Below are 15,794 nucleotides of genomic sequence, written 5' to 3' on the forward strand. Positions count from 1 at the left end.
GTGTGTATATGTATATATACATATATATACATATGTATATGTATAAATACATATATACATATGTATATGTATAAATATGTATATATATGTATGTATATGTATAAATATGTATATATGTGTATGTATATATATATATATGTGTCATTATCTCAGTAGGGGACCCAAAAATGTGGGATTTTGGATAAGGGCTACTCAACCTGTATATACAGCACATTGATGATCATGTATTATATAGATTAACACACAAGGTGAAACGTCATTGTCTCAAATGAAGACTCAAACATTCCATTGTTGACATATGTCCAACTTCAAACACTTGTCTTGTTTTGGTCTCCTATAACCAATGGACATTGCCTTGCTTGTAAAATATACCTCTGTCAGGAATACTGGCACACACAGAACATATCGGTTTGCTATATATATATATATATATATATATATATATATATATATGTATATATATATATAATTTCCCCCTTCTTGTCCTATTAAAACACCAACCACCTTTCTAAATGTATAAAATAAAGCACTCTTATAATAATCAAATTATGTTTAAAAATATGACTTGAATATAGTCTGTATGCAACCTGACATGTATCTTCAGTATGTTTACTCATTCATTTCTTTGTATTTGGTGCTAAAAAACACATGAGAACATGAGATTGACAATAGTGAAACTAATATTTTGTGTCTTTAAAGTGATTATTCCCTGTTTAAATGGGGACCATGCATTGAGAAGTGGTAATACAGGATAGTTTTTTGTTTTGCCAAGATAACATGAAACCAAGGACAACCTGAAAAGCTTTGTATCTAGGTCGCTGGATTCTTGGGCAGACAGTGGAGAGCCATCCAGTGGGCATCTTGCCTTAGTAGAATATTGCCATATATACAGCAGGCCTGGCCAAACTGTGGTTCTCCAACTACACATCCCTGCATGCCCTGCCACAGTTTTAGCATTCCTTCATAAGAAGTGTGGCAGGGCATGATGGTACAGTTGTAGAGCCACAGTTTGGCCAGGCCTGATTTACAGTGAAGCATCTCTGTATGTACTTAGGTGATAAATCATTGTTCTGATCTCTCGCCTCTCACAGGTCCTCAGTATGGCACCCTGGAGAAAGCTTGGCATGCCTTCCTAACGGCCGCAGACACGCTCAGCGAGATTCACACCGAGCTGCGGAACCAGCTGTGGGATGAAGACAGTGGGAAAGTGCGGGATTGGCAGAAGGAAGCCTTTCACAAGCAGATGATCGGAGGCTTTCGAGAGACAAAGGAAGCGGAAGAGGGATTTAGCAAGGCTCAGAAACCCTGGGTGAAAAAGCTCAAAGATGTAAGTGCGTCTCTTAGATGTTTCTAAGAGCTATACGTGTTACTTTGGCTGGCTTTTTGAATAAGGATAAAGCCACCAAGCCCGTAAGGTCAAGCTCGTGGTTTTTTTTAGATAAAATGTGTACCCCATAAAACCAAATGTAAAAGCTAATAAAATCAGTACTGTCAAAAGGTTTTTTTTGTAAAGGGGAGCACCAAATCCAGATTTGGGGTGTAGCAGCTTCCTAAAGCAATTAATAAGAAGTTGGGGTTTATGTATCTTAACTGTAAGTCTAGCACTGGCTACGCATGAATTGGACATGTTCAACAAAATCTTAAGTCCATGCTAGATCCATTTATCCCCTGGTATATACTTACTCAGGACCGATTATTGTTGCTGTATAAAATGGGTATTGTCTAACAATTGCTATTCAACTAGAAATCTGCATTGACACAGGTGTTTGACCCACTTTAAGCCATGTTCAGCCAATTATCAACTAATTGAATTGTCCCCAGAGATTATTGCCAGAGGCTGTGGTTGTAGTCTGTGTTGGCGCTCAATTTATGATTCTTTTTAGAATTCAGAGTTAACTCCTTTGGGCTGATACACAGAAATGCAGATCTGCCTTTTGGTATTTCTAGGTACACTGAAACAATATCTGCAATGGTGTAAACTGTTTAATGGGTCAACATAAGTTATTAGTGACTTTTCCAGCATGTTGTTAAAATCATAGAGAAGCCATAACTATGCTGCTCGGTGCTGGTTGCTATCTTTATTTTATTTTATTTTTTTTCTTCTTTGTATTGCCTAAAGCGGTGGTTCTCAACCTCTGTCCTCAAGTACCCCCAACAGTTCATGTTTTCCAGGTCACCTAGCTGGTGCACAGGTTTATTCATTACTCACGGACACATTTTTAAAGACCCACAGGTGGAGCAAATGATTTCACTTGCAATCCTGTGAGGAGACCTGGAAAACATGAACTGTTGGGGGTACTTGAGGACCGCGGTTGAGAACCACTGGCCTAAAGTACTACTCATATTTAAAATCCATGTCACGATAGTAATCAGTATATTGCATAAAGAAAGATCTGTCATGTGCATGAATTCTTTTTGCACTAACAATTAGTGATATATATTCTACGTATATACGCCTCCAGGAGTCATGTTTTCTGTTTAAAGCACTAAGCAATGTTGCACCTATAAAGTCTCGGTGCACAGCCATGTGTCTTTATGTGGATGAAGTCTTCCGCTACGGTTGTCCTGCCATGCACAGTGCATGCAGTAGAACGTACTTGGTCTGCATTACATAATATGTCAGAATTTGTGACGCATTGGCGAAGTAACCTATTGAACCTTAGCATGTAATGGTTCTGTGCTCTCTATTTAGGTGGAAGCTGCTAAAAAACGATACCACGTGGCTCGCAAGGATGAGCGGGCAGCGCAAGTGCGAGAGGATCACTCAAAGGCTGATGCTTCGGTTTCACAGGAGCAGCTGCGTAAACTCCAGGAGCGGGTGGAAAGGTGCAACCAGGAAGCAGAGAAGGTCAGAGGTCAGGTGTTGCGGAATACCCGACTTTCCTATTGTCATTATATTATCGCATACACGTTTTACAGAATGTGTTTGCAACAGAGTGGGTGAAAGTTTTGCATTGTAAATTTAATTTCTGGGTCACATCTGTAGTCTGTCGCTACTGTGTACAGTACTGGTGATGTTCATAAGCTCTAATAGCAACTGTGCCACAACAAAATATAGTGCAGGCCAGCATTAAAATCCCCACCAATCATTCGCTTTCCCAGTCTCCTTATTTAAGGCCATAAAGAATTACTTGCAGTATTGTTGCTTGCCTGTTTGGTTCGTAAACCTTAGCAAATGTGCCCTGTAAGTGCCCTAGTCTGCCAGTCACAACCAACTAACGTCCATCCGAGTCTGTGACAATAGAGCATTGTACAAAGGGCAATTTGTTATGCAGCATAATGGATACTTCATGTTTGGTCGAGCTAGAACAATAGAGTACAGTGGGGGAAATATTTAGATGGCCTGTGCTATGAAAATGGGTCTCTTGTAGTATGGACAACTCTGTAACCTATGGATTGTGTGGAATAGTAAATATCTTTCCTTAGGGTGTTGGTGTGCTAATCAGGTTCTTTTTTTACAGTGTTGAAATTCATAACGTGTACACGACCGTGTTGACAGATTGTAAGCTTGCGAGCAGGACCTTCCTACCTCTGCCTGTCTTTGCCCAGTTTTGTTCTATTCCTGTTCCAATTACAAAGTGCAGCGGAATTTGCTGCGCTATATAAGAAACTGTTAATTAAAAAAATTATCGACAGGCAACATTACTCATGATATCGACATGTAAAATGTTGGCATGGTTAGAATATTAACATTAGGGTTAGGCTGTGGGACGGAAGGGTAGAGACTAGGGGAAGAATACTTGCCAGTACCGCTGCTCAATCACATGACTCCGCCAGAAGTGACAGTCACATGATGGACCTGGAAGTTGTCGCTGGTAAGTTTCCACTGGTCCACAAAGGACAATATGGTGACATTCTAACATGAGTTTGTGTCGGCATTGGTCAGTGTCGATAATATGATTTTGACATATCATACCATGTCCTTTCTTAGGTTAGTCGAGGCCTCTTACATTCAGAGTTACGATAGGTGTCAATACAGGGGATCACAAAAGGAATCCATTTAAGTATAAGATGTCCCTCGACTCCCTTGGGCTAAAAGGGGTGAGGAAAGGGAAAGGATAAGCGGGATGCATGTCATTATTTTCCATTTAATTTATTACTTGCAGCCACTCAAGGGTGACTTATTACCTATAGATAATAAAAATCCAAAAGGACAGGATAGGGGAAATGTTTCCTTCTCCCACTGCAGTCCCTTTCTGGATGCATGGGGGGTGGATGGTAGTGTAAGTGGGAAGTAGCGCTGCCATGTGTACGTCAGTTTGTTTTGCCAGTTCGTATGGCCTGAATTTGGTTTTAATTGTCTCTCTTTTTTTTGTTTTCTATTAAACGGTTAATGCCTAGACCTGTCCATACAATGTAGTACTTACTTACTTACATGTATTTTGGTTTTGCCTTTATGTCAGGACAAAGGTGTATATGAGAAGGCTCTGGATGAGCTGAATCGTTACAACCCACGTTATATGGAGGACATGGAGCAACAGTTTGAAAGCTGCCAGGAGGCGGAGCAGAAGCGACTGGCTTTTTTTAAGGAGATGTTGCTGGACATACACAAACACCTTGACCTCTCCAGCAAAGAGAGGTAACCGCAGACTGCACTGCACGTTGTTAACCTGTGCATAATCTATTTATGTATTACCAGCCAGAGGAGTTGTTAAGGGTTTGAGCATGTGGTAAAATGGCTGAGTGCCTCTGCTGCACGTTGCAGGCGCTAATGATCGCTGGGTCACTTATGTATGTAATGAGATGACAGAACACAGCTCTGCAATCCTTAGTACTAGCTGTATACTACAAATACTTGGCCAATCATTACTCTACAACAAGGTCACATGCCGTGTTCTAGCAGAATGTTGCTCTGTCAAGTGTGTGTGCTTTCTCTCCTCCAGCTTCCATGCTTTGTACAGAGACCTGTACCAGGGTATTCAAGCAGCTGATGACCAACAGGATCTGAAATGGTGGAGAAACACCTATGGGCCAGGCATGGCCATGAACTGGCCTCAGTTTGAGGTAAGAATTGTGGGGGGAGAGTTGAAAATATCAGTGTATCCTGCAAAAGCTTCTCTGCCTTAAGCATTTGAAGCTCTTAGTTTCCGTGATGCCTCATATAGCCGTATGCTTGTGGGGAAGCGTCCTGCCACAGTGAATTCTTAGAGTAATCTCTGTGGAACTATGGTCTGCACAGTGAATGTAGCCATTGCATGAATTACATATGCCTGAATTGGTAGACTGCATTCTTGTGAGACTGGGGCAGTCATTTACCATCACATACAACCAGTTTGTTGTAGAATAAAAGCAGTAAAGTCCACAAGTAGCTAGTTTCCAAAGGACTGAGTCCTAAAATTAATCACTTCAGGTATGCCCGTCAGAACTTGTTGCTCCTATTAAAGTTTCCATTCTCTTTAACTCCCGGAGCTTAACTGACTCTTCACTGCATGTGTTCATGAGTCTTGGGTACACTCTGGATTGCCTTGAATGTTGGCTACTTGAGTGCCATCATCCTGTATTGTGAAACGTAACAGGCAGACCCTCCCTGTACCACCTGCTGGGGATGAGTCGTTGCATACTGAATATACTCTGTCATGCTGTAGCACTGGGAAACATCTACTGTAGAGAGGCAGCAGCATGGTCAGAGGAGAGGGAAGGAATTGGGTGACCAATTAAGAAATCAAATAGCCACCAGAGTGCTTTGGAAACTCCGTGCACGGTTACCAAATCCATCAGGTATCAACAGATACAATACTTCCTTTTGCATAGAATATATATGACCCCGGCCAGACTGGCCAAATTCGGGACGGGTCGTGTGGGTGACTGCCCTAAGTGTGGGATGACTGCAGGTACTTTTTGGCACCTCATTTGGGATTGTCCGGTGCTGCGGGCTTTCTGGGCGGGGGTCGGATCGATTCTGGGGAACACAGGGGTGGACGAGGCCATGCTTACTCCGCAATTTTGCACCCTGGGACTTTGTGTCTGGTCCAGAGGGCCTATATGCTCGCAACATATGTGCAATGGCGAAGGTGAGCATTGCGAGGCTATGGATGGCCCCTAAGGGCCCTACACTCCCCGCTCTTAAGGCACTAATAAACGACACTGTTTTTAAGGAACGATACATTTATATGAAACACAATGCCTCCACTAAATTTGAAAGAATTTGGTCTCCATGGCTGGAATCCATATACTCCGTCCCAGGCCCTACAACTTAATGGTGATAGGGTTACTAACAGGTCCTGGATTTGCCAAGTTATGATCTTCTAGGGCCATAGGCTTCCCTCTCACCCAATGGGTTGTGAATGAGAGAGTGGCTCTGTGCCCATCTGGACAGGGTAGGATTTAGAGTGCTAGTATCCCCCAATGCGTCCTCTTCCCCATAATGTTTTTTGTCTCTGTTTTTTTAATTTTTTTATTTCTGGGGTTCTCTGTGTTTGGTTTCTGATTGTTTTCTTCTCTTTTAAAGGGTTTTACTCGGACGGATTGTCCGTAAGAGTTATATTTGAGGGGGGGGAAAAAACAAAACAAAGTATAATGTGATTTCATGAATACTAGAGTGTACGGATAATGCAAAATAATGATATATATAACTGTACATTCCTATGCGCCTATGAGCAAATGACATAGTTTGAAAATAAGTCGAAAGTGAATGCTGTTCCCCGATGAGGACATGTCATTACGTGTTTAATGTGTTCCTGTTATGCAATGTCTGTATGCAAACTACTCTCCTTCGAAATAAAAATACTTTATTTTAAAAAAAAATAGCCACCAGAGGCTAAACTATCCTTCATGGCAGGCGCAATCCAGTGATCTCCTTGCCAGGGTCACAAAGATTTTGGATGGACTGATGTGCTAGGGGGTATGGCTATGCTTTCCCTGCACTAAAAGGTTCCAACAGAGGCCCAAATAATCACCCCCCCCCCCTTGCTTCTTGGTAGGTCCTGTTTTTTATTTTATTTTATTTTACACCTTACCAAGCTACTGTACATTTATCAAATGAAGTGCACAATGCTTTTATTTTGGTGGGCCTAGAAGGAAGTTCCAACATTAATGGTTGCTTATGCAGTAAATTAAAGGAAACAGTGAGGTTATGTTAGGTGGTGGTTTCCCTCTGACTTGCATGGGGGAGAAAAAACACAATTTTTTTTTAAATAAAAAAACAAACATTAAAAGCAATATGTCTAACTGGTAACTGCAAAGAGAACGGTCTTGATCCCAAAAATAGCCAATTCAATTCTCATGGGATAAACTTCCTCCCTAAACTCGTACTGAACCTTTGCTTGGAAGTTCTACTTCCATAAACAAATGCTTCGAGGTCGCACGTTCAGTGTTGAGGGGAAATCCTCTATGCAAGTTGAGATTCATTTGGAAAGTTTTAATAAGATGTTATCTGTACCACTTGTATACTTCATTGTACTTTTTTATTTAATAATTTTGTGTTAAGTTATGTGTGTGTGCCTTCATTCCACTGTAGAAGCCAACTTCTGTGTACTAGACTTGGCCAGTGGCTTCTATGCCACGGTTATTTTATGTGAAATAGGAGCTTATTCACCATATCCAGTAAGAAGACGTGTGTTGGGGAAACAGATGGTTTAGAAAGTCCCCGCCAGACGGAACTGAAATATGTATCCAAAAACATGTGAAAAGGAACGGTGGGACCATATTATAAAATAGCATTTCTCTTCCCCTGACCATACAAACTCTAGTCTGTAGCACATGCACTTGTGGTCTCCAAGGACCTTGTTCTGTTGACCTTGCTCAGCTCATAGCAAGGTGCAGGTAGGGTGACAATATGCCAGGCAGCTGATAAATTGCCCATGCCTGTATATTAATAGGAATCCTCATTCCACAAGTTAAGCAACCAAATGAGATCGTCCTTGAATCAAATGTCTGCAGTCTTAAAGTTATGGTCTACGTGTGGTGACAATGTGACTGTCATTGCACTATGGTCACCAACATGTAGGTTGCTTAGAAGATCTCCATTTCTTAATGTAATTTCTCTATCGTCCTAGTGGATGCTGGGGTTCCTGAAAGGACCATGGGGAATAGCGGCTCCGCAGGAGACAGGGCACAAAAGTAAAGCTTTCCGATCAGGTGGTGTGCACTGGCTCCTCCCCCTATGACCCTCCTCCAAGCCAGTTAGATTTTTGTGCCCGGCCGAGAAGGGTGCAATCTAGGTGGCTCTCCTAAAGAGCTGCTTAGAAAAGTTTAGCTTAGGTTTTTTATTTTACAGTGAGTCCTGCTGGCAACAGGATCACTGCAACGAGGGACTTAGGGGAGAAGAAGTGAACTCACCTGCGTGCAGGATGGATTGGCTTCTTGGCTACTGGACATCAGCTCCAGAGGGACGATCACAGGTACAGCCTGGATGGTCACCGGAGCCTTGCCGCCGGCCCCCTTGCAGATGCTGAAGTAAGAAGAGGTCCAGAATCGGCGGCAGAAGACTCCTCAGTCTTCTAAAGGTAGCGCACAGCACTGCAGCTGTGCGCCATTTTCCTCTCAGCACACTTCACACGGCAGTCACTGAGGGTGCAGGGCGCTGGGAGGGGGGCGCCCTGGGAGGCAAATGAATACCTATTTTGGCTAAAAATACCTCACATATAGCCTCCGGAGGCTATATGGAGATATTTAACCCCTGCCAGAATCCGTTAAGAGCGGGAGACGAGGCCGCCGAAAAAGGGGCGGGGCCTATCTCCTCAGCACACAGCGCCATTTTCCCTCACAGAAAGGCTGGAGGGAAGGCTCCCAGGCTCTCCCCTGCACTGCACTACAGAAACAGGGTTAAAACAGAGAGGGGGGGCACTAATTTGGCGTTAGAAATATATAAAAAAGATGCTATAAGGGAAAACACTTATATAAGGTTGTCCCTATATAATTATAGCGTTTTTGGTGTGTGCTGGTAAACTCTCCCTCTGTCTCTCCAAAGGGCTAGTGGGTCCTGTCCTCTATCAGAGCATTCCCTGTGTGTGTGCTGTGTGTCGGTACGTGTGTGTCGACATGTATGAGGACGATATTGGTGAGGAGGCGGAGCAATTGCCTGTAATGGTGATGTCACTCTCTAGGGAGTCGACACCGGAATGGATGGCTTATTTAGGGAATTACGTGATAATGTCAACACGCTGCAAGGTCGGTTGACGACATGAGACGGCCGACAAACAATTAGTACCGGTCCAGACGTCTCAAAAACACCGTCAGGGGTTTTAAAACGCCCGTTTACTTTAGTCGGTCGACACAGACACAGACAGGGACACTGAATCCAGTGTCGACGGTGAATAAACAAACGTATTCCTTATTAGGGCCACACGTTAAAGGCAATGAAGGTGTTTCATATTTCTGATACTACAAGTACCACAAAAGAGGGTATTATGTGGGATGTGAAAAAACTACCGTAGTTTTTCCTGAATCAGATAAATTAAATGAAGTGTGTGATGATGCGTGGGTTCCCCCCGATAGAAAATTATGGGCGGTATACCCTTTCCCGCCAGAAGTTAGGGCGCGTTGGGAAACACCCCTTAGGGTGGATAAGGCGCTCACACGCTTATCAAAACAAGTGGCGGTACCGTCTATAGATAGGGCCGTCCTCAAGGACCAGCTGACAGGAGGCTGGAAAATATCATAAAAAGTATATACACACATACTGGTGTTATACTGCGACCAGCGATCGCCTCAGCCTGGATGTGCAGAGCTGGGGTGGCTTGGTCGGATTCCCTGACTAAAAATATTGATACCCTTGACAGGGACAGTATTTTATTGACTATAGAGCATTTAAAGGATGCATTTCTATATATGCGAGATGCACAGAGGGATATTTGCACTCTGGCATCAAGAGTAAATGCGATGTCCATATCTGCCAGAAGATGTTATGGACACGACAGTGGTCAGGTGATGCAGATTCCAAACGGCACAAAGGTGTATTGCCGTATAAAGGAAGAGGAGTTATTTGGGGTCGGTCCATCGGACCTGGTGGCCACGGCAACTGCTGGAAAATCCGCCGTTTTTACCCTAAGTCACATCTCTGCAGAAAAAGACACCGTCTTTTCAGCCTCAGTCCTTTCGTCCCTATAAGATCATATCTGCCCAGGGATAGAGGAAAGGGAAGAAGACTGCAGCAGGCAGCCCATTCCCAGGAACAGAAGCGTTCCACCGCTTCTGACAAGTTCTCAGCATGGCGCTGAGACCGTACAGGACCCCTGGATCCTACAAGTAGTATCCCAGGGGTACAGATTGGAATGTCGAGACGTTTCCCCTTCGCAGGCTCCTGAAGTCTGCTTTATCAAGGTCTCCCTCCGACAAGGAGGCAGTATGGGAAAAAAAAATTCACAAGCTGTATTCCCAGCAGGTGATAATTAAATTACCCCTCCTACTACAAGAAAAGGGGTATTATTCCACACTATATTGTGGTACTGAAGCCAGAAGGCTAGGTGAGACTTATTCTAAAAAAAAAAAAATTTTGAACACTTACAAAGGTTCAAATCAAGATGGAGTCACTCAGAGCAGTGATAACGAACCAGGAAGAAGGGGACTATATAGTGTCCCGGGACATCAGGGATGCTTACCTCTATGTCCCAAATTTGCCCTTCTCACTAAGGGTACCTCAGGTTCGTGGTGCAGAACTGTCACTATCAGTTTCAGACGCTGCCGTTTGGATTGTCCACGGCACCCCGGGTCTTTACCAAGGTAATGGCCGAAATGATGATTCTTCTTCGAAGAAAAGGCGTCTTAATTATCCCTTACTTGGACGATCTCCTGATAAGGGCATAGTCCAGGGAACAGTTGGAGGTCGGAGTAGCACTATCTCGGATACTGCTACAACAGCACGGGTGGATTCTAAATATTCCAAAATCGCAGCTGATCCCGACGACACGTCTGCTGTGCCTAGGGATGATTCTGGACACAGTCCAGAAAAAGGTGTTTCTCCCGGAAGAGAAAGCCAGGGAGTTATCCGAGCTAGTCAGGAACCTCCTAAAAACAGTGCATCATTGCACAAGGGTCCTGGTAAAAATGGTGGCTTACTACGAAGCAATTCCATTCGGCAGATTTCACGCAAGAACTTTTCAGTGGGATCTGCTGGACAAATGGTCCGGATCGCATCTTCAGATGCATCAGCGGATAACCCTATATCCAAGGACAAGGGTGTCTCTCCTGTGGTGGTTATAGAGTGCTCATCTTCTAGAGGGCCGCAGATTCGGCATTCAGGATTGGATGCTGGTGACCACGGAGCCCAGCCCGAGAGGCTGGGGAGCAGTCACACAAGGAAAAAATTTCCAGGGAGTGTGATCAAGTCTGGAGACTTTTCGCCACATAAATATACTGGAGCTAAGGGTAAATTTATAATGCTCTAAGCTTAGCAAGACCTCTGCTTCAAGGTCAGCCGGTATTGATCCAGTGGGAAAAACATCACGGCAGTCGCCCACGTAAACAGACAGGGCGACACAAGAAGCAGGAGGGCAATGGCAAAAACTGCAAGGACTTTTCGCTGGGCGGAAAATCATGTGATAGCACTGTCAGCAGTGTTTCATCCCGGGAATGGAAACTGGGAAGCAGACTTCCTCAGCAGGCACGACCTCCACCCGGGAGAGTGGAAACTTCATCGGGAAGTTTTTTCCACATGATTGTAAACCGTTGGGAAATACCAAAGGTGGACATGATGGCGTCCCGTCTGAACAAAAAACGGGACAGGTATTGCGCCAGGTCAAGAGACCCTCAGGCAATAGCTGTGGACGTTCTGGTAACACCGTGGGTGTACCAGTCGGTGTATGTGTTCCCTCCTCTGCTTCTCATACCTAAGGTGCTGAGAATTATAAGACGTAGAGGAGTAAGAACTATACTCATGGCTCCGGATTGGCCAAGAAGGACTTGGTACCCGGAACTTCAAGAGATGCTTACAGAGGTCTTATGGCCTCTGCCGCTAAGAAGGGACTTGCTTCAGCAAGTACCATATCTGTTCCAAGACTTACCGCAGCTGCGTTTGTCGGCATGGCGGTGGAAAGCCGGATCCTAAGGGAAAAAGGCATTCCGGAAGAGGTCATTCCTACCCTGGTCAAAGCCAGAAAGGAGGTGACCGCACAACATTATCACCACATGTGGCGAAAATATGTTGCGTGGTGTGAGGCCAGGAAGGCCCCACAAAGAAATTTCAACTCGGTCGTTTCCTGCATTTCCTGCAAACAGGAGTGTCTATGGGCCTCAAATTGGGGTCCATTAAGGTTCAAATTTCGGCCCTGTCGATTTTTCTTCCAGAAAGAATTGGCTTCAGTTCCTGAAGTCCAGAAGTTTGTCAAGGGAGTATTGCATATACAACCCCCTTTTGTGCCTCCAGTGGCACTGTGGGATCTCAACGTAGTTCTGGGATTCCTCAAATCACATTGGTTTAAAACCAGTCAAATCTGTGGATTTGAAGCATCTCACATGAAAAGTGACCATGCTCTTGGCCCTGGTCTGGACCAGGCGAGTGTCAAATTGGTGGTTTTTTCTCAAAAAAGCCCATATCTGTTTGTCCATTCGGACAGGGCAGAGCTGCGGACTCGTCCCCAGTTCTCTCCCTAAAGGTGGTGTCAGTGTTTCACCTGAACCAGCTTATTGTGGTGCCTTGCACCTACTAGGGACTTGGAGGACTCCAAGTTGTTAGATGTTGTCAGGGCCCTGAAAATATGTTCCAGGACGGCTGGAGTCAGGAAAACTGACTTGCTGTTATCCTGTATGCACCCAACAAACTGGGTGCTCTTGCTTCTAAGCAGACTATTGCTAGTTGGATGTGTAATACAATTCAACTTGCACATTGTGTGGCAGGCCTGCCACAGCCAAAATATGTAAATGCCCATTCCACAAGGAAGGTGGGCTCATCTTGGGCGGCTGCCCGAGGGGTCTCGGCTTTACAACTTTGCCGAGCAGCTACTTGGTCAGGGGCAAACACGTTTGCTAAATTCTACAAATTTGATACCCTGGCTAAGGAGGACCTGGAGTTCTCTCATTCGGTGCTGCAGAGTCATCCGCACTCTCCCGCCCGTTTGGGAGCTTTGGTATAATCCCCATGGTCCTTTCAGGAACCCCAGCATCCACTAGGACGATAGAGAAAATAAGAATTTACTTACCGATAATTCTATTTCTCGGAGTCCGTAGTGGATGCTGGGCGCCCATCCCAAGTGCGGATTATCTGCAATACTTGTACATAGTTACAAAAATCGGGTTATTATTGTTGTGAGCCATCTTTTCAGAGGCTCCGCTGTTATCATACTGTTAACTGGGTTTAGATCACAAGTTGTACGGTGTGATTGGTGTGGCTGGTATGAGTCTTACCCGGGATTCAAAATTCCTCCCTTATTGTGTACGCTCGTCCGGGCACAGTACCTAACTGGCTTGGAGGAGGGTCATAGGGGGAGGAGCCAGTGCACACCACCTGATCGGAAAGCTTTACTTTTGTGCCCTGTCTCCTGCGGAGCCGCTATTCCCCATTGTTCAGCGCAGTGTTCATAGCCGCATTCCTTTTTTATCTCGTCTCTGTAACTTTATTATTTTTATTTCTTTTTAAAATGGGCTTTTACTTTTTTTCTTTTTCTTTTTTCCCCCCGTCCCATGACCACATTCCCTTAAGGGCAAGATTCCAATTGTTATAACATTGCAGTTGAGTACACAGTATGAATGTAAACAGAAGGGCACGGGGAATATTTATGGTAAGGTGGAAGTGAGACTACATAGATATCAGCATTTCAGTGTTCCCATCGGTGACCATTTTCCACCAGACTTCAAAGGAGATCTCTACTGAAGTCCAAACACACGCCAAAGCAAGCCTGCATGCAGCCAGAGATGGCTGTGGAACCGCAGCAGCACTTGGCTATGAGGTTACCGTGAGCAGTGACTGGCTTGCTTGCACCTTTGTGCACTAGACTCTGCATGGTTCTATAAACAGGACGATTCCAGCAGCAACACATGACAACCCTTTTTGACTACTACCCAAGAAAAGTTTTCAAGCAGGAGATGACCCCCTTCAGTAGTGTTCATAAGCACAGCTACATTGATAACATTGATAACTATGTATAAACATACCAATAGTACAGACTGGGGTCACAGCTAGAGGTGGGCGGGCAGTGCCACAGGGCATAGGCGGCCTCTACCTTATGGCACCTATATTTGGCATGCATAGTGTCTAGAAGAGCAGTCTGTAAAGTCTCCTCCTGAAAAAGTCTTAGTCCTGACAGCCCTGCCCCTTTATCGCAACAACGTGCTATCACATGTTCAGCGGGCAGGGCCAGCGCAGGGTACAATTTTGTCTTTGCTATAGCCCTGGTACAGACATCCTGGCCTTCTTCACAGAATGTTCCCTAGAGTCACTGGAACCTGCAGCTCTGGGCAGCTTCCTACATACTAGGCTCTGTCTCTTTGGGCACTCCGTAATTGAATGCTGATACCATCTTGGCACTTTACTGTACTTTGTAGAACCCAATTTCTTGTTGCTTAATTTGACCAATCCCTCCCTTTGTCAAGGGTAGAGTTCTGTATTTTCATAGATGAGCCCATAACTTAAACTAATGACAGTACGGATGGTGTAATGGTTAGCATTACTGCCTCACAGCACTGAGGTCATGGGTTCGATTCCCACCATGGCCCTAACTGTGTGGAGTTTATATATTCTCCCCGTACTTGCGTAGGTTTCCTCCGGGTGCTCCGGTTTCCTCCCACAATCCCAAAATATACTGGTAGGTTACTTGACTCCCAACAAAAAATTAACCCTAGTGTGAATGTGTCTGTGTGTACATGTGATAGGGAACATAGATTGTAAGCTCCACTGGGGCAGGGACTGATGTGAATGGGCAAATATTCTCTGTACAGCGCTGCGGAATATGTGTGCGCTATATAAATAACTTAATAATAATGATAACTTCAAGGACTTTTGCTCCCCTTGGTTGACTTTGTTACAGTACAAGGATTTAAACACATTTCACCTTTCCACTTGTGCAACTATGTAGCCCTGTGTGTTGCAAACAGTTCTTAGCAGCAACTCCCATGGGTTTATAAGCACAGTTGCTGCCATCTCTGGACACTTACGGTTATTTGACCGGACTTTTAATTATGCAGGTTGGATTTAAGAAATAAATAAAATACTAGTTATGTTCACGTGATCGAATGACCCACTGATGCGTAGCTGCAATCTATTTCTGCATATTATCACATTAGGTGCAGCTTGATGGGGTACAGGGGGTTTTCTACAAAGGCTGACGAAATGCTCTTCTGATTACAGGAGTGGTCTCCAGAGACGCAGAGGCCAATCAGCAAGAAGGAGCGCAGCAGTAAAAATGTGGAGGAAGTGACCCTCACTGGTATTGTGCCAGCAAAGGATGGAGTTTCTGCAGGGAGCCCTACCCAACAGCTGAACAAAGGGTGAGTGATAACCCCTCCACCACCTCCCTCCTCAATCTTTGCTTGGGTTGAACGGTGATCCCTTACACACACTATATGGTGCAGGATTAAACCATAAATGAATGTATACATCTTAATCCTAAAAGCGTAGAGGCGGATAGCAGTTAAGTCTCCTGGTGACTTTTGTCCTCTGAACATCGGTACAGTGGAAACATAGAAACATAGAATTTGTCGGCAGATAAGAACCACTTGGCCCATCTAGTCTGCCCCTTATTTTTTTTTTATATTATTTTTTAACACTAACCTTATTTGATCCTTATTTCTTTGTAAGGATATCCTTATGTCTATCCCATGCATGTTTAAATTGCTCTACTGTCTTAGCCTCTACCACCTCTGATGGGAGGCTATTCCACTTGTCCACTACCCTTTCTGTGAAATAATTTTTCCGCAAATTTCCC

General features: G+C 44.4%; 1 protein-coding gene across 7 annotated transcripts in view; it reads left to right on the forward strand.

Moving 5' to 3' along the window:
* Positions 1-15,794, forward strand: part of PACSIN3 (protein kinase C and casein kinase substrate in neurons 3) — a 183,055-nt gene that overhangs the window by 151,183 nt on the left and 16,078 nt on the right. For all 7 annotated transcript variants that reach the window (XM_063944642.1, XM_063944641.1, XM_063944644.1 and 4 more), the window contains 5 exons: positions 1,092-1,327; positions 2,693-2,848; positions 4,404-4,579; positions 4,884-5,004; positions 15,218-15,357. In XM_063944642.1, the coding sequence (XP_063800712.1) occupies positions 1,092-1,327; positions 2,693-2,848; positions 4,404-4,579; positions 4,884-5,004; positions 15,218-15,357 (829 nt within the window). The remainder of the gene's footprint in view (positions 1-1,091; positions 1,328-2,692; positions 2,849-4,403; positions 4,580-4,883; positions 5,005-15,217; positions 15,358-15,794) is intronic.

The sequence above is a fragment of the Pseudophryne corroboree genome, chromosome 11, assembly GCF_028390025.1.
Source record: "Pseudophryne corroboree isolate aPseCor3 chromosome 11, aPseCor3.hap2, whole genome shotgun sequence".
NCBI lineage: Eukaryota > Metazoa > Chordata > Amphibia > Anura > Myobatrachidae > Pseudophryne > Pseudophryne corroboree.